This window comes from Chelonoidis abingdonii, chromosome 8 (genome assembly GCF_003597395.2).
Source record: "Chelonoidis abingdonii isolate Lonesome George chromosome 8, CheloAbing_2.0, whole genome shotgun sequence".
Classification (NCBI taxonomy): domain Eukaryota; kingdom Metazoa; phylum Chordata; order Testudines; family Testudinidae; genus Chelonoidis; species Chelonoidis abingdonii.
In genome coordinates this window covers 7,143,117-7,161,475 of record NC_133776.1, presented here as the reverse complement: position 1 = coordinate 7,161,475, position 18,359 = coordinate 7,143,117, and the positions used below count along the sequence as shown (strand labels likewise).

The window sequence follows — 18,359 nt, the reverse complement described above, 5'->3', positions numbered from 1 at the left end:
TTAGCAGTTGCACTGTCATAAAACCAGCCTCAGAGGTGCAGGCACACGTGGTTTTCATTCAGCACAACATTGTAAGAACAGAATCTACGTGACATAGCTGGTGCATATTTCATGTGCTATCCCAAGGCAGTCAAAGCGCACAGTAATCATACATCTTTTCCAACTCTAACATCTATTAGGTTATCTGCCTTCCAATGCAGGACTGCTCGTTACAGTAGATTCCCTGGTGTTCGGAGGGTAAGAAATGATCTCACTAGTGAGCCCAACAAAACCACACTATTATCTATTGAATGACAAGCCTCAAATATTTAAGCATCTGTCCCAAAAGAGAAGGTTAAAAATGAACTTTCCACATGAGGCTGTTCAGGGCGGACATGGAGATTATTTTCCAGATAACATTTCTAGTCTCATTTTAATGATATAAAACAATAGAGCTTTCGTTAAGATTAAGGAACTTTGTCTGCCAGCCTGATCAACCCCTCTGTTCTCAGAAGTATAGCAATCTCCTGTAGTTTCACAGGAGAGGTAGGTCTATTGCTGTTGATCAATGAAGTAAAAAGGAGCTTTTAGCTGGAGTCTGAAATACCTGTTTCTACTTGCAAAATAGAATACACACGCAACACAACTGATATAGCCCCACAGATAAGAAACCACGTCATTTACATCTCTTTTATTGAAACACATCCACTGTACACATAATTAAACGGTCTTAGATAACGTTTTAATTCTTTTCCCTGCCCCGAGAACTGATATGAGTGCTGCTGGAAAATATGATTATTCCAAAAACAATACAGCACAGGAAACGATGCTTTGGAGATGACCCTTTTTGTAGTGAAATATGTGCTTCGTGCACCTAAATGTCTTGATAAAGTTATGACATCATCAGCATTTATTTCCATTTATAAGTGCCATGAGAGTGCCATGAGAGTCAGTGAAGAATTCTGTAAGAGCGATCACTCTTCCCTTATCCATTCTGTCTAGTAGATTTCAACCCATCTATTTTCCTTTGGTTTCCTGTGTTATTAGGTGTTCTGTATCTGCACAGCTTGGTGAAGTTATATTTAAAAACAACAAAAACAACAAAACGCCTCAACAACTTTGCCACAAAATCCTACATTTTTATTCAAGTCTGATTTTCCCTTTGAGTCTTTAGACCAGTGGTTCCCAAACTTGTTCTGCCGCTTGTGCAGGGAAAGCCCCTGGCGAGTCAGGCTGGTTTGTGTACCTGCCACGTCCGCAGGTTCGGCCAATCGCGGCTCTCACTGGCCGTGGTTTGCTGCTCCAGACCAATGCGAGCTGCTGGAAACGACGCGGGCTGCGGGACACACTGGCCACCGCTTCCAGCAGCTCCCATTAGCCTGGAGCAGTGAACCGCAGCCTCTTGGAGCCGCAATCGGCCGGACCTGCTGACACAGCAGGTAAACAAACCGGCCCAGCCCGCCAAGGGCTTTCCCTGCACAACAGGGTCCCAAGTTTGGGAACCACTGCTTTAGACCAATCAAGAGACCAACGGAGTCCAGCTTGGGTTTGCTCAAGTAAGGGCTGAGAGGAGGGGTGAACAGCCCCAGGACAGTGTGAAGCACCCTGTTACAGATGCCAAGGTTACTGACCTGGTCTAAACGAAGAGCACCATCAATGAAGCGCTGTTTGCGCAGATGCCTGGCGATTCGGTGGAGGTTCAGGACAGCTTGGTGAATTTCATCGACTGGGTGCTGGGGAGAGACTGGAGGCAGTTCTTCTGGCCCAAAAACCTTGCTGGGGTTTTCAATCATACTCTGTGCATGGTCATAGCTCAGCTTGATGCAGGAACAGATAACCGTTCGCCCAAACCATTCATCAAGGATCTGCAAAATCAGAAAATGTAAACAAAGTCATTAACTACAAGAGGAGGATCCTGCCATCCTTCACACCAGCTTATGCCTTTTTGCCTCATGTTAAAAATAAAAAAGATCAAATTAAACAGAGAAGGGGCTTGTGCGCAGATTGGTAGGTAGAACCCCGAACATGGGCACCTAAACTTTGCCCAGGTGACAGTCTAATTGGAAACCTACTAGAAGCTGGAGGGTCACATCTAATATGCAGCAGATTGCAGCCACCCTTCATTACAGGGGTGTGGCTGAGAGAGAACATAAGCTGTGCCCTGAGGTTAATAGTCCTGCCTGGATCAAGACAGGGGACTGCCTGCTGGGACCTCCATGTCAGACAAATGTTTGTAGACTACACTGTAGAAGTGGGGAGAGATAGCTCAGTAGTTTGAGCATTGTCCTGCTAAACCTAGGGTTGTGAGTTCAATCCTTGAGGGGGCCATATAGAGATCTGGGGCAAAAATCTGTCTGGTGATTGATCCTGCTTTGAGCAGGGGGCTGGACTAGATGACCTCCTGAGGTCCCTTCCAACCCTGATATTCTATGAAGTACATGGGCTGTACATACTTTGGCCCCTCTTGGTCCAGACCTACCAATCTCCATCCCTCTCATTTCAATGGGTCTTAAACCCATTACTCAGGCCAGGGTTCAGCCCAAAGAATGGCAAGGAATAATCTGTGAGTTTCCACAATCTTTCAGATCCAACAAAGAAACGTTGCCACTAAGCGCATATGAAATCAATTAAAAAAAATTCAAACAGAAACCACCCATATTTTTAAACTGTTTAATAAAATGTCTCTAGAATTTAATCTTAAATTATTTGTTAGGACAGAAAGGAAAAGAGCCACATTTTTGGATGCGGCATGGTACCAATGTTGCAAAGCTGCTCAGAGTGGTGAGAATGTGACGGGACAAAGGAGAACGGGCTCCAGGACAGGGAATCAGACTCAAAGTGTGACGGGGCGATGAGAAGTTTGGAGAAGAAGGTTGAGGGTAAAACTAAGCAGAAGTGCTTAGAGGACGAGTGGAGCGTTTTAATTCTGGCTCGGCTCAAGCAGCAATCTCACTTCCTCTGCCGGAGCAACAGGGCCATTCAAGGAGGAGGCAGCTTTGGCAAGTGGGAGTATCCCAGGAGGAATGCCAGCTCTTGGTAAGGCAGAGTGAACCAGGGCATTGCCAGAGGAGGGCATGAACTGGGGAAGGATTTTCCATTGAAGAAGCTGATTCACCCCCCCCCCCTTACACTCCTACTATTTACCTCCTTAGCACACCAACATGCACACATGCAGCATAACTCAACAGACTGGGGAACTGCAAATCACTGGGCATCTAGGTCTATTTCCTATTAAATGAGGACGTGTCCCAAACACTGGGACACATTTTTCTAAGTCTTCAGCAACCAGAGGGTAATGTCTTGTGATTTAAAGTTCTCAGAAGTGTAGTTGATGATGAAGAGGGATATGTGTGTGTATATCATATATGTGTATTTTAGAGAAATTATTACAATTAACAGAACTTAAGGAATTAGCTATCCTCCTATTTTAAAAGCTATTCTGTCCGATCTCTGCTCCACTGCGTTCTAGTAAGTTCAGTTTAACACTTAGGGCTGATTTACACTGGGGGGGGGATTATTGATTTAAGGTACGCAACTTCAGCTACGTGAATAGCGTAGCTGAAGTCGAAGTATCTTAGATCGAGTTACCTACCGATCTCACGGCGCGGGATCGACCTCTGCGGCTCCCCCTGTCAAATCCGCTATCGCCGTTCGCGTTGGTGGAGTTCCGGAGTCAACAGGAGCTTGTTCGGGGATCGATATATCGCGTCTAGATGAGACGCGATATATCGATCCCCGAGAAATTGATTGCTACCTGCCGATACGGCCGGTAGTGAAGACGTACCCTCATTCTGAGTTGTAGGGTGCTACTTTTACTTGGTCACTGATACACAGTGAGATCTGCTGCCAGGTTGGTCTGTTTCTAGCAGGCCTCCTTCCCCTTCTATATACTGACTGTGTTTTGGGAACACTGAACCCAGGAATTGGAATTCCAAGACTCTGCGCTCTTATGCAAAACACATTGGGGCTACTGTAACAGTTCCCAACCCTTCTGGATGCCATGTTGTTAATAAAAGAAACTTCATTCTTCTGCCACTGTCAGAGAAATCAGAAATGATATACAAGGGAAAATGCTGGTCTCTTGCCCCCTGTGATGGACGAGTAACGACTACTCAGAAAAGTCTATATTTCAGGGCTTCTAAAAGCTCTGACAGTAAATTAGTGCTATTTTTCAATGTCACACACATTATTTCCAAAGTCCATTCTTCAACAGCAGACAATGTCAGATCACTATGGGAAAAGGTTTTCTTTTTGATGGAAACCAAGAAACTTTAAACATTTTTTTTTAAAAAAAAAAACTTCACTCCCCTCTGTTTGTGGTGTGTGTGTGTGTGGGGGGGGGGGGGTTGTTTTGTTTTCTTTGTTTGTCTGTTTAAATCACTGGGCCAAAAAACTCCCTATCAAAAGCCATGGAGGTTTTCTGTAAGGTAACTAAGATGCTGCAGGGTCTGTTTAAACGCCATGCCATGGGCAAAAGGCAAGCAGGTTAATAAAAATACAAAAATAATTAGCAGGTTAAAGAAAAATAAACAGTTTATGTTTTAATTAGGCAAACAAAGGGGTCCTCAAGCACCCAGAAAGATTTTGCTCAAAGTAGTGAAATGAATGTTGTACAAGGCTGAGTTTCCTCTATTGGAACTGAACTTCTAATTTCATTCATCCACACAAACCCTCTGTAAATTAGGGAACGCTCTCCTAGCATGGCATTTAAATGTTTTATTATCTCCCTGTACTTGTCAATGTTCTAATCTCTAGCTATTGGTAACAGCTGCATGAAAACAAGACTCTTATCAAACCTGGTTCTCACTGCTGTAAGATCCAAAACTGTTAATGATTTAGGCACTTGGGTACTAATTATGTCTATCGGTAGGTGAAATAATTCCATCCACATACATCTACATTAAAAAATATAGAGGACAGGACAAAAAACAGAAAAGGAATTCCTAGTAAAAGCAATGCTTCTCCCACAGCAGAGGTGGATAAAATCCTGGATTTTACAAGATAACCTATAGTTGGCTTCCTCCTTAATATGGAAGGTGCAGCAAAGAGAATTCAGATACAAACATGCAAAGTTACATTTTTATCGGAATGAATCACCTCTGATTTGGGCAAAGCTGGGAACTCATTACGCAGACTAAGTTAATGAATGGCCCTAGCTGAGAATTTCCTTTGCCTTGTAGTTAGATCACGGATTCTCAACCAGGGAATAGGATCCCATTGGGGGGCAGTCCTCAGACAGGTTTCAGGGTGCTGACACCATCTTCCTTTATTTTATGGCTAGTCTGAAGTAGGCATCAGGACTCTCCTATTGAACCATGGGGTCACGGTATGAAAAAGGTTGAGAACTAAAAGTGATGCTGGTTTTCAAAAGCGGGCGTACAACCACATACCTAACTTTCATGAACCATTACTGCACATGTATATTGGTATCAGTGCAATCAGCTAGTTAAAATTCTAACTGGCCGTTTGCATGCACATTTGTAGGAACTGGACGTGCAGTTTGCACTGCATGTTTGGAAAACTGGACTCTACATGTTTTCAAGGTTGCTTTCTCGGACAAGCTTTGCTTTAAAGAAGGGAACAAATGCAATCAGCGACAGTTACAACGGTATTTAGTTCCAGAACTAAGCTGTATTATATAATGCTTCATTAGTATTATTATAACCACCAACACACCTGAATCAAGCCTCCATTGTGTCAGCTGCTGTGTAAAAACAGAACACGGAGATGGTCCTGCCCCAAGAAGCTGACAATCAAAGTACAACACAAGAGACAGAAGATGGAGGAATACAAGGAAACAATGAGACGAAATAGGTGATATGCAGTGGGCATAGCCACACATCTAGATGTTTTTCAGTACGTTAATGAAGGATTAAATAGGAGGAGTCAAGGGCAAAACCCCACAAACCCGCTAGTTCGGCAAATTTGACAGAGGCCAGGAATTTTCTTCAGGTCTCGAAATCTGAGACAAATTTTAGCCTGGAGAGTGTTAGCTGCCCTTGGATTAGATAATCTTGAAAATACAGATACAGAATGGGAAGCCCAGTGGCGCTAAAGAGCAGTTGATCAAGATGGAAAGTTTACCACTGACAAGCAAGTCTGTTTCCATATTGTATTTGTATTCACCCTCCTTTATTACCACCAGGGAGATTTGCTTGAAAGTAGGCTCTTGATTTTTAGAAGTTCATCTCTTCCTGTTGCTAATCTCCACCTGAAAACAATTCCATATAGCAGTGGAATTGTGACATCATAGTTTCCTTGTTGTTGAAATAACCGCAGTATTGTACCTTCATGGTTGGAGTGGGAAGCAGAAAGAGGAAGAGCAGATAAGCTCTTAAACAGAGATCCTATTTCAGACAGATGTCAGAACAGTCACCGAATGGATAGGGAGAGTACAGAGAACTACAACAAATGTGGCATATAAAATGGGTAGGTTCCGAATGATATTTGGATAATGGTTTGCTTTGGAATCAACCGCCCGATGAATAACATTATACTATATTGCACAACAGATCCACTCCTGATCTTGACGTTTATACAAGATCTCTCTCCGAATTTCCCCGCCATTTCTCTCTAAAATATCTTATTGTCCCTAACAAGAAGCAGCATGGACTAGATTTCTGTTTTGCTGCCTGAAATTTAAACATTCAACCAAAATCTCACTTTTCCTGCCTGACTGACAAAAGCAGAAGCCAAATCTTGCCGAGTTCTGTTAATTTCTCTTAAATATCGGCTACAGTATGATACAGCCACAGGAGATCAACCAGCCTGCGTCTGAACATAGGCTGGCCGTGTTCATGGCAAGGCGTAAGAACAGGCACTGCCAATAGCAGCTGGTGTTGACTTCCCCTGCTATTTTATCTTCTGGACACCATTCACCATCCCTGACCCCTGGAAGGCAGCTGAGGCGGCTGCTGCAGTGTGTTATGGAGTATGCAATTTTGATTCTTGTGACATTTGATTCTTTTCAACTGGCGTAAAGTGCACTTTAATACCACCTCTACTAGCACTACATCTCTACCCTGCTATAGTGTGACCCAATATAATACGAGTTCGCATATGGCGCGGTAGCAGCAGGGCTCTGGTGGCACTTTAAAGGGTCCGGGGCTCCGACTGCTGTGGGGAGCCCAAGGCCCTTTAAATCACCGCTGGAGCCCTGCCACCACTACCCCAGGGCTGCAGCAGCAGGGCTCCGGCAGGTTCCGGCTGCTGCAGGGAGACCTAGGCCCTTTAAATCACTGCCAGAGCCCTGCCGCTGCTACCCTGGGGTTTTGGCACCGGGAGCTCGGCCGGTGATTTAAAGTGCTCAGGCTCCCCGCAGCGGCCAGAGCCTGGAGCTCTTTAAATCACCGCTGGAGCCCTGCTGCTGCTACCCCAGGGCTGCAGCAGTGGGGCTCGCTGGCAATTTAAAGGGCCTGGGGCTCTGGCTGCTGCGAGGAGCCCCAGGCCCTTTAAATCTCTGCTGCAGCCCTGCCACTGCCTCCGCTACCCCGGGGCTCGGCTGGCAATTTAAAGGGACCAGGCTTCCCGCAGCAGCCGGAGCCCCAGGCCCTTTAAATCACCACTGCAGCCCTGCCACCGCTACCCTGATATAATGGCGTTTCACCTATAACGTGGTAGGGATTTTTGGCTCCCCACGATCGCGTTATATCAGGATAGAGGTGTACTAAGACACTGCTTCTAACTGAGGTTTACTGGGTTTTCACACATACATTAAACATGTTCTGTGAAGACATCGAAATAGATTTTGGATACTTCTTGCCCATATGAACGCATATGGACGCCTGTTGTCGACACTTTTTAACAAATCTAGAGCAGATGGTAGTGGTTGAGAGCCAGGAAGAAGCACTAATTACATCAGGTGTCTCAGACCACAGCAGTTTACTGTCCTCATTAGCAGCATTGTGTTTCAAGCACCACAAAAAAGGAAACTGGACAGAACTTTACATGCTAGTTTATATGCAGTGCACAGCAGTGGAATTTAGAACGGGGGCTGCATCTCCGCTGCAATACGCTTCGTTCTGCCCGCACTGACACAGCGCGGCTCAGTTCTTGAAACATATTCTTGAAACAAGGTGACAATAATGGAGCAGTTAATACACAGATCCTTGAAAAGGCACTTCGCAGGCGGCACTCCAGAACATCCTACTGAAGTTCACAGGGCTGCACAAGTTGTAGGCCAGACAGCATGGCCTGTTATGCTCCTGTGTAGTGCTAAAACAGTTGATTATAATGCAATGAGTGATTTCAAAAGCCCCACCAGATGCCACCAGTCTTCCGAAAGGGTTAAAGGACTGCCACTGTTTTACTTTTTAAAAAATCAGTCACTCCCATGTAGGGAATCTGTAGGCATTTTACTGGCAGACATATTAACTGGAGGTTTGTTTGTATTGTAAGGGATTACTGACAAGCCCTTACCCTATAGTGGTTCTTTCAGGCAGTGCTTTATAAACTCAGCATCAAAATACTGTTTTGTAACAGAAGCAATAGCTAAATCTTGCTCATAAGGCCCCTGTGTTCCTAGCCTCTTTCCATGTTACGTCATCATTCCTTACAGCTCTGCATGCCACTGACAGAGAAATCGAAGTTCAAAGGCCACGTTCAGCAAGCAGAATGGCCTGTTGACAGACTTCACTTCTTACTAACCCTGAAAAGAGAAAATGATCCAATTTCTCCTGCCTACACAAGCACCACAGTGTCGTAGCACCAGAGGTGCTTTGCCCTGACTCTCAAGGATAAGTTCTTGGAGAAAAGCCAAGCTGGAAAAAGGGTTGTGGTTGTCGTCTCCTCTTAGAAGGAGTGAGGTTCATTAACTTGCCTTCAATTCCTCATTGCTAATACGTACAATGAGATTCTGAGCCCCTCTGGAGCAATGTGGACATTTACAATGAAGCCAAACTAACATTAGAAAGGTCACCTCAGGATCACATCATCCCAAAACACAGACACTCCAACAACCTTGGCAAGGACACAATGCATAAAAGCAACACGCTTATGGGAGAGCAGCAGGCTTGAAATACAAAAACACTCTTCCTGTGTCCCAAAGCCTTTTAGGGAGGGGACACGCAGGCACTGCTCTGAGAGGGACCTGCCACCATAAAAGCAACCAAGAAGTAGACTGTTACTCTGCCCAGAGGGATGGGAGATGAACAGAGAGAAAGAAATGAAGTCCCAGGAAGAGCTGACTGCTCCCCTCACCACCACGGGTCGAACACGAAGACAAGTGGAATATCACTTGATGCCTTCAGTGCCAACATGCTGCACCTGCATGCCTGAAATCACGAGAAATAAAGGTGATGTTTGTTTACAAATTGCACAGCCCCAAAGAGTACAACCAGGTTTTTTTTTATAAGGGCTACATCATAGTATGCCCATTAATATACTTTCTAGTTCTGTAAGTAATAATCCAAACTCATGATAAAGGGCATAAGCTGCCCACCACAGGGGTCAGGAAGGAGTATTTTCCTCAGTCACAGCACTGCATAACTGGCGAAATGTCGGGAGGGCTGGAGGCGCTGAATCAATATCTGGTGCTTCAGAAAAATGTAACTATTTCTGGAGACAAGATCCTGAAGAGACAAGTGGTCTAATATGGTGCTGCAGAAATCCTCTGTTCCTAACATTCATTCTCTCTCCCAGTCACCGTCAATAACATTGATTGTTTCCATCCCTCTCATCACGAGGTTGCTCCAGTCAGTTGTTACCACAGAATCCTATCCACAGGACACAGTGTTCACGGGATTGGGGAGATTCCTGAAGCCTTTATTTTGAGCAGACATGTTCCTGGATTACCCATGTTAGTACCCTATCTCTTTACATCACTGTGGTCCAGTGCTGCGGATGACCTTGCCTATAAAGAGTGCCCAGGAAGAATGAAGCAGACAGGGTGCACAGGGTTACCTTGCCTTCTGGAGTCATTTTCCACATTACAGAAAACGCCAGTCTGTCTTTCATAGGATTGAGACTGCACAACTCCTCGCAAAGCAGCCTGGGAAGCATAGGGATCACCTGAAAAAACAAGACAGCACGGGTAAAGACATTCATTTCTTGCGTTCTGACTCCCCCAAGGCACAGGTCCCCAACAAAAAGCAAGGAAAAGGTCTACACAGAGTCACTTAAATGGAGCATCTCTTCAGTTCTCAAAGTTACAACCTCTATAGCTTCTGCAGCCTTCTTGTGGCCACTTTAACACTGGGAGGGATGGGGGAAGCTCAGCAAACTATAACTGGGAAAGGCAGGAGTTTTCCAGTGGTCAGTGGCACAGGAGTCTTGCTTGATTCTGTTCCCTGCTCTGTCACATGCAGACTGACATTAGGTAAGTAATTTAACTTGCCCTAATTTGCCCTCTGCAAAATAGGTATAATACTTCCCTATGTCACACAAGGTTTTACTGAAGTTCGTATAGCACTTCAGTAGCCTCGGTCAAAAGGTAGTGGAGATATTGGCTAGATAACCAAAGAAAAGCACTTGTCTTATGACTAGCCTACATGCAGTAAGGGAACTGAGAAGCCAAGACAGGGAACAGTGATTATTTTTATTGTACTCACTTCCAGTTCACCACAATACCAGTGTATATCAGAACCAGACAGAAGTAATTAGCTGGGATTTCATCTGTGAAATAGTAGCCCACGTCCAATCAATATTTGTGAAGCTGATCCCTGATGCCTATCAAATCAGTTATTCCTGAACAGACTATAGCTAAGAGTAAAGGTTTGGGGCCCAGTTCTCCTGCTGGGGTAAATCAACGTAATTCCAGCAATTTCAGTGATGTTGCGCTGATTTACGCCAGAGAGTTGTCGTCTCTCTGGTTATTTTCCAGGTGACACCTGTGGAAACGATCATATTTAGCAGCCATTTAGTGAGTCAAATCTTATGATCTGAAGTTTCATTTTTGTATTTCCTCTCTCATTACTGACCCTTTTGAAAAACAGTAAATACACTAATCAAAATGTGCATATTCTTATTGTTTATATAGGGTCAGTAAGGAGCCTGGTACTTTACAGATAAGGAGGAACACAAATTTCCTGCTCAGAAGAGTTCGCAATATCAATATTTTAGATATTAAGTTTAAGTTTTATTTCTACTGTTAAATCCCACCGCCATGGTAAACATAGAAATAGTGCTATCTAAGGGTATGTCTTCACTACCCGCCAGATCGGTGGGCAGCAATCGATCCAGCGGGGATCGATTTATCACATCTAGTCTAGACACAATAAATCAACCCCTGGGTACTCTCCCGTCAACTTCTGTACTCCAGCGCCGACAGGGAAGTGGCAGCACTCGACTCATCGCGGTGAAGACACCATGGTAAGTCGATCTATGTATGTCAACTTCAGCTACGTTATTCACATAGCTGACGTTGCATAACTTAGATCAACCCCCCCACCCTCTCTCCTCAGTGTAGACCAGAGCTAAGTCACATTAACACACACTGTTCCGAATCCTGACACCCATGTTTTAGAGACAGTTCTGCTATATCGGGAACTCTGATGAATAACTGGGCTCTCAAAACGCACAAGAAATAAAAATTAGGATACTATTTCTTTTTCAAAGTACACACATTTGATACTTACCTTTAGCTTTCAAAGAAAGTTCTTGGAATATTTAGTCGCATTTGTAGTTTGGCACTAGACCATTGCTCATAAACCCACTCTAATTGCACTGCGTATTAATGCCAAAAGATTAACTGTATGGTCTCTTGACAATTCAGGAGCCACTTTCAATATGAATCAGCAGTGCTGGTTCAACTGGAAGGTCAGCAGGGCAAAGATTATGATAAGCTGTTTCCCGCAACACAAAGGCTGTCAACTGTGTTATTCCAGTTGTGAAAAGCACGTTAACAATACTAGTAAGTTCATAATTTACAGATATGCTACGTGAGGTCTGCCATGCTGCCTGGAAAGGCCAACAACATAAGGTTATAAATTTAGAATGAGCTCTGTCAACACACAGCAGAAAAGAGAACACAGGCATTATGTAGAGAAAGGTTATGGGATGTTGGAAATTCCCACTTTACTAAAATCTCATGTGATTGTTTTAAGTAAAATCCTTACTGACATGTACAGATCACACAGAACAAGTGATAGTAGTTCAATAAAATTCCTAAATGCATAATCCAGAATAAAGAACGCAGTTGCAGGTGCCTCTTCTCTGGAAAACTGTCATCTTGTGATAACTGAGACTACAGAGATCACATCCAAAAATCCACAGGGACCCACACTCTGCGATGGAGGCATCTGAAAGCACTGAACCCAAGCAGGCCTCTTTGTTGACATCAACGATACTTGATTTGAATAAGTTTGTGTATGACAGCTTTCCCCTTCCCTGATCTCCTACTGAAGCAATTACATTCTGCTAGAGAAATACAGGATCCAGTATGCTTTGCATGAAATCTGCGGTGACCCTAGGCATAAAATATAGCTCAGATGATATAAGAGGATGCTCTTGATTTAAAAAGTTCTCTTAAGTGTACTTGAGCATGATTAATAACTGACTCAAGAGGCTATAATGGCATAGAAGAGGTTCTGATGATGTAAAACATAAAGCTTTAGCTCAGATTACAATTATAGTACTAAACACTCATCTTCAATTAATTGTTACAAACCTACTATATCTAGTAGAGAAATATTACTCCCATTTCACAGGCAGGGAAAAGGAGTTAAGAGGCAAACTGATTTGAGTGAAGCTAGAGAAGTCATCATGCAAGGGTTGTTTCAATTCATGGTCCTGTTTTAGGCCTTGATTCAGCAAGGTATTTAAGTGAGTTGTCCCATTGAAGTCAATGGGACTTCTCTTGTGCTTAAGTGCTCTGCTGAATTAAGTCCTGAGTTCAGGCCACACCTCCATAGTTCTGGTCAGCTGTCTGCATCTGTTTAATATCTGGATTCTCCTACATATTTTACATAGAGAATAAATTCACAGTTGTGACATACAAAGTTTGGGTCATGCTTGCACATTTCGTCTCATGGCCTGACCACTAAGACGATACAGTCAAAGACTGTAAGACAAACTAAGCATCGGATTTCTTAAGACATATGAGGGCAGTATTTATACATAAAAGAAGCAACAGTTCCGTCAGGTTTTCAGAAGAAAGGAATTATTAGGGGTTGTCCCCTAGCTCCCTCTTTCACTAGAAAAGGCTTTTGCACAGGACTTGGGGTAGGAGGAGCACTCTGCTTTTCAGATGTACATATTTAAAGATCTGTGAAAGATTTGCAAAGTATCAGTGATGCATAGCGGTGTCTTGAATAATCAACAGAGGCCTCATCTCTTCACATGCCTTACCCTTAGAACGTGCAAGGTGACCATCTGCCAAGAGATAGCAGTATATGCCAGCCGGTACATGGATTACTATGGAATGTAGACATTCAGCTGGTTGAAATATAGGGAAAGAATTCTACCTTAAATGTGAACTGGCTTCCTAGGCAAATAACTACGGGCTCACTACCATGGGGCCCACCTCCTCGGGCTCTGTTTTTACTGTAACTGGAGTGTGGTACATCACTGAAATAAAGTAACCACCACAATCACAGGAACAGGGATTGACGGGCTCTCACTTTCGATTACTCTGAGAAATACAGTTGCAGAGACTGAGTGGTAAAACTAGAAAGAACAGTCTGCCAAATGACGAGTGGGGAGGGAGCTAACAGCCCCCAGGAAAGTCTAATGTGCAGTAGAACCCCACTGTGTAAAACAATGAAAAGTGCATTTACTTCAGTCAGAGTTAGAGGCTGATGAATACAACACTCTACTGTGGGTTTGCATTTGAAATCAAGTTATACCTATTGGGTTTCTGGGTTGAAATCAAGTTATAGGCAGAGAGTTTACTGTTCCCTCTCTCCCCTCAGATAAATCTTCTTCCTGCCCATCTCCCAAGTATGGAGCTGAATTAACAAGGGCCCAGCAAGCAAACATCTTAAGAGAAAGTTGTTTCCTTTTGCCATGTTTTATCTGTTCCCCATGGTGCTTTCTGAGTCAGTTACAAATCTGTATGACAAGCTTTGTGTGCCCTACTGACATCGCAGGGGATGCAGATGAGAGCTGAGTGAGGAACTAGGGGGGTCTGTCTGAACAACTTATGAATTCTGGTCGATAATGTGAAGTTGTATTCTGAAAAACTGTTGTATCATGAATACGTGTGCAGATCCACTATTCCTGGCAGGTCCCGTGGCAGGTACACACCAGACAGATACAAAGGGAAATATTTAAGGTTAATGACAGTACCTTAATCACCCAAATGTTCTGCTAAAAAGGCAGCTCAAACCTTAGAAATTCAGTCCAGCTCACCCCTCTGAAGGGCAGGGGAACGTGAGAGCAGTGGAAACTTACTCAAAAGGTAGAACAAAGGTGGCTAGGAAGAGTTTAAATAGCAAGTCACATGACAAGAGAGGACAGGAAGATGAAGCATGAGACAGGAGTGAGCAAGGTCAGTGAAGCTGGGGAAGGGGCTTCATGAGGGAGAGACCACGCAGCATGTAACAGACTGTGTGAGGCAGGGGGACACTGCCTGCCTGCCTTCCTGGACAGCAATGAACCCTAAGGGAAGGGTGAGATAGAAAGAGACCTGTGTGTAATGCTCATTGTTTTGTATGATCTGCACTCGCCTGTGCATTATACAAGTAAGTATAAAAGAGCACTAATGTGTCAGAGTCTGTGCCAGGTGTGTGACTGTGTGTTAACTGCTTCACAACTGCTGCATGCTCCTGAGAGAGTTAAACTGCAATCAGGAGCATTGCACCTTTGGGGTGGAGCTCTGGGAGAGGAACTGTTTAAATAACTAGGCGATGGGGGGAGAGCGGGAGAGAGCGCTGCTCTTGGGGGCTATGGGCAGGTCGGCTGAGGACTTCCATTTCTGAGGAGGGAGAGCTGACAGAGTCAGGTCCCAGGAAACATGCCAGAAAACCCAAGGGAGGAATCAGATCCGTGGTCTGCTGAGGCTCTAGAAGCTTGAAACATGCCGAGATCCAGAGCACAGAGATACGGATTTCCTTCACTGCAGTCCTAGTGGGTTGCTGGCAGAGAGCATTCACTAGGACCTGTCACTGTGACACCAGACTAGGAGAAACGGGCACTGAAGATGGAAGTTCTCCTGTGTAGTGTCTTTCTGTGGCTATAAAACTTAACATGTCCTGACCTACTGTTCAACAGCTGGTCCTTCTGACTGGCAGGTTCACATAGTAGTACCATGTAACTCTTCGACCCTGCGTCTGAGAACATTGGGCTTTTTGGGGTTTGCCTCTTGGGTTAATAAACTGCCTCCAGAATCCAATGGCTCGTTTTCAGACCTAGTACTGATTCCTGGAGAGCTGGGGTAGCTGGAGGGGGCATACACACTGTACTGGAAAACTCCCCATTGGCTTTAAAAGGCAGAAACATCTGCTGGAGCTGTGACTGGCTCACTAGCCAAGTTCAGCAGCAGGTGAGCCAGGACAGCCCTATCATCAATGGGAATTGCCATAGAGGTTTTTCAGGGATCAGCAGGGCAAATCAATCAATCAACACGATAAAGAATAAAAAGAACAAATACTGTTTAAGAATAACCCCCTGGGATTTTCACAGTCACATGGACAATTTTATTCCCCACAAACGATCTAATTCCTCTGTTGCCCTCCCCTGGCTGACTACTCTCAATTGGTTCAGGTTGATTACAATCAGTCTGCTGACTTCCATGAGTGACCCCTTGGTCTATCTGCTGAGGTGGTATTACATTACCAGTCTGAGCTTCCATCGGCTGCTCTCCCCCGATGCGAGGAGGGGAACACAGATTTAACAATGGGGTGGGCTCGGTTAGCCTATCACTCACACACTGAAAGACACTCAAAGGAAATAGGCAATTTGTTTATGAGCCAAGATTTCTGCTTCAGAGAGTTTTCTTTTTTGTATCAACACTTCCATGAATTCAGATTTCGATCAACTCTTTGTTACCCAGCTTGACATTATCAAAATATCAACACCCTGACAACCTGCTGGTGTCAAAAGTGAATGTCTTGAAGTCCTTGGACTCAACATGTAGACAAGCTTCCAGTTCCAATCTTTGATCTCTATTATAAAACAGGACCAGTAAAATATTGTAGGGATTTATGGCTGACCTTTCACTTGAGTTGCTTCACACCTAAAATAACACCACCATAATATGTGCCAAAAGAGAGAAAACTGTTTAGGTTTTCTTACTTTTTAAAACTTGATTCACTCTTACTTCTAAACCTCTGGCTTTTATTAAACAAACTGTTAGTCATTACACAATAATTTGTCTTCTGGACGGATGGTTCAGGGGAATTAAATATGTAGATTTATTTAGTTTCCTTTTTGGGAGAATTTGCATTATTCTAATTCATGGCAGCATCACAGCTGCACTTATGGAACAGTTCCATCAAAGGAAAGTCTCTTTTCTATGAGAGTGATCTTGCCATCTTATTGTTTCAAACCAGCTCTTATTACCCTCTCCTGTCCAGACCCACACTTATGTTTAGCTATTTTGTTAGAATTAATAACCATCACATTAAAAATCAGGATTTTCAGATCCAACATTTGATCGATTTTTAACCAAGTTAGAGACAATGGGAAAAATCTTCCATATTTCCAATATCTAATTTGGTTTTCACTCTTAAAAATGTATCATAGACTCACAGACTTTAAAGTGAGAAGGGACCATTATGATCATCTAGTCTGACCTCCTGCACAATGCAGACCACAGAATCTCACCCACCCACTCCTGTAACAAACCCCTAACCTATGTCTGAGTTATTGAAGTCCTCAAATTGTGGTTTGAAGACCTCAAGCTGCAGAGAATCCTCCAACAAGTGCCCCCTGCCCCATGCTGCAGAGGAAGATGAAAAACCTCCAGGGCCTCTGTCAATTTGCCCTGGAGGAAAATTCCTTCCAGATCCCAAATATGGCGATCAGTTAAACCCTGAGTATGTGGGCAAGACTCACCAGCCAGCACCCAGGAAAGAATTCTCTGTAGTAACTCAGATTCCACCCCATCTAACATCCCATCACAGACCACTGGACATAGTTATCCATTCAGAGCAAAAGAATGGATAAAATGTCACTCCTGGAATTAACAAACCAAGGCTGCTGGAGACTATATAAAGATTCAGGGCATGAAAAGGCATTATGTAAGTGGAAATCCCAGTTAAACAAAAAGAATGAAATCTAAAGCTTGTTAGAAACTTTATGTCAAAACGGTTCTTCAGCAGGAAATTGGGTTTTCAAATAAATGAATTTTTTCCGTAAAAAGTATGTTTTCCATGGAATTTCTTTTTTAAACAAAAAAAATTAAGCCTGAAAGCAAAATATCTTGATTTGTAAATGCTGCCACAGTGCCTCATGGGTGTTTTAGTTTGATTGCCTCATATCCCTATTCTCCTCTATCAGAGAGACTTCCTGCAGGACTATATCTCCCATGACACAGCATGGCTAGCAACTCTCACTGTCTTGGAAGCGGGAGGCTGCAGATCATAGTAGACCATGGTGCTTTATGGGAAATTTAGTCCAACCAGGAAGCCCACAGAAGAAAATGGGAGCATGAGGCACCCGAACTACATCTCCCAGAAGGCACCATTCCCAAATCAAAATATTTCTGTTTTCAGCTTTTTATATAGGATGCTCGCTTATTGATATGTGGAGTTCTCTGGACAAACTGTCTTCAGTTCCACACTGTAGCACCTATGTGCCCTGTGTCCTGCGATGAGAGAACTATTCTAAAACAATTTATCCATTTGAAACTCTTGTGCATGAACCCTCAGAGGCAGTGTTTCAATTGCTATTTCAAGTGGCATCCCCGTGCCCAAAAGCACTTAAAAAATCCATGGATTTCTTTGGATCCTCCACAATTCGGTCCTATCACTAATCAACTAAAACTAAAAAGTCATGGAAATAAATTATAAATCAACCACTAAGAATAAACAACTAAAACTGAACCCAACATAACTGCACAATTAGCATCAGAGAAATAGTTCTGAATCCCCTGTGGCTAGTGGACAAAGCAGAACTGAGGACCATTACTGGGATGTGGCATTTTATAAGCACAGGTCAATAGCCACACATCTCTAATGGGTAAGCTGTGTTACAATATTCTAGGACCATCAGCCTCATCACACAAGAGTGGGAAACTACAGAAGGAATTTTGTGAGGGAGAAGCAAGTGTTACTGACACAGGAAAGTTTTAAAACCTTCAAAAATATTTATAGACTGTGTCCAAACAACAGCGAAAGGTCAAAGCACTGGTAAAGATGCTAAGGAATTTGCAGGCACAGGCGACTTCTGTCAAAGACTGTAGCCCAGCCTCTAGCCACTCTCAGCCAGATATAACACAAGTGCAACAAGAGCAAATTTCCCATTGCAGCAGGTAAGGCATGAATTCATGTTAACAGATGGGA

General features: G+C 43.7%; 1 protein-coding gene across 4 annotated transcripts in view; it reads right to left on the bottom strand.

Moving 5' to 3' along the window:
• DIS3L2 (DIS3 like 3'-5' exoribonuclease 2) overlaps window positions 1–18,359 on the bottom strand; it is a 404,569-nt gene that overhangs the window by 86,689 nt on the left and 299,521 nt on the right. For all 4 annotated transcript variants that reach the window (XM_075068347.1, XM_032803899.2, XM_032803901.2 and 1 more), the window contains 2 exons: window positions 9,880–9,987; window positions 1,611–1,844 (listed from right to left, as the gene is read on the bottom strand). In XM_075068347.1, the coding sequence (XP_074924448.1) occupies window positions 1,611–1,844; window positions 9,880–9,987 (342 nt within the window). The remainder of the gene's footprint in view (window positions 1–1,610; window positions 1,845–9,879; window positions 9,988–18,359) is intronic.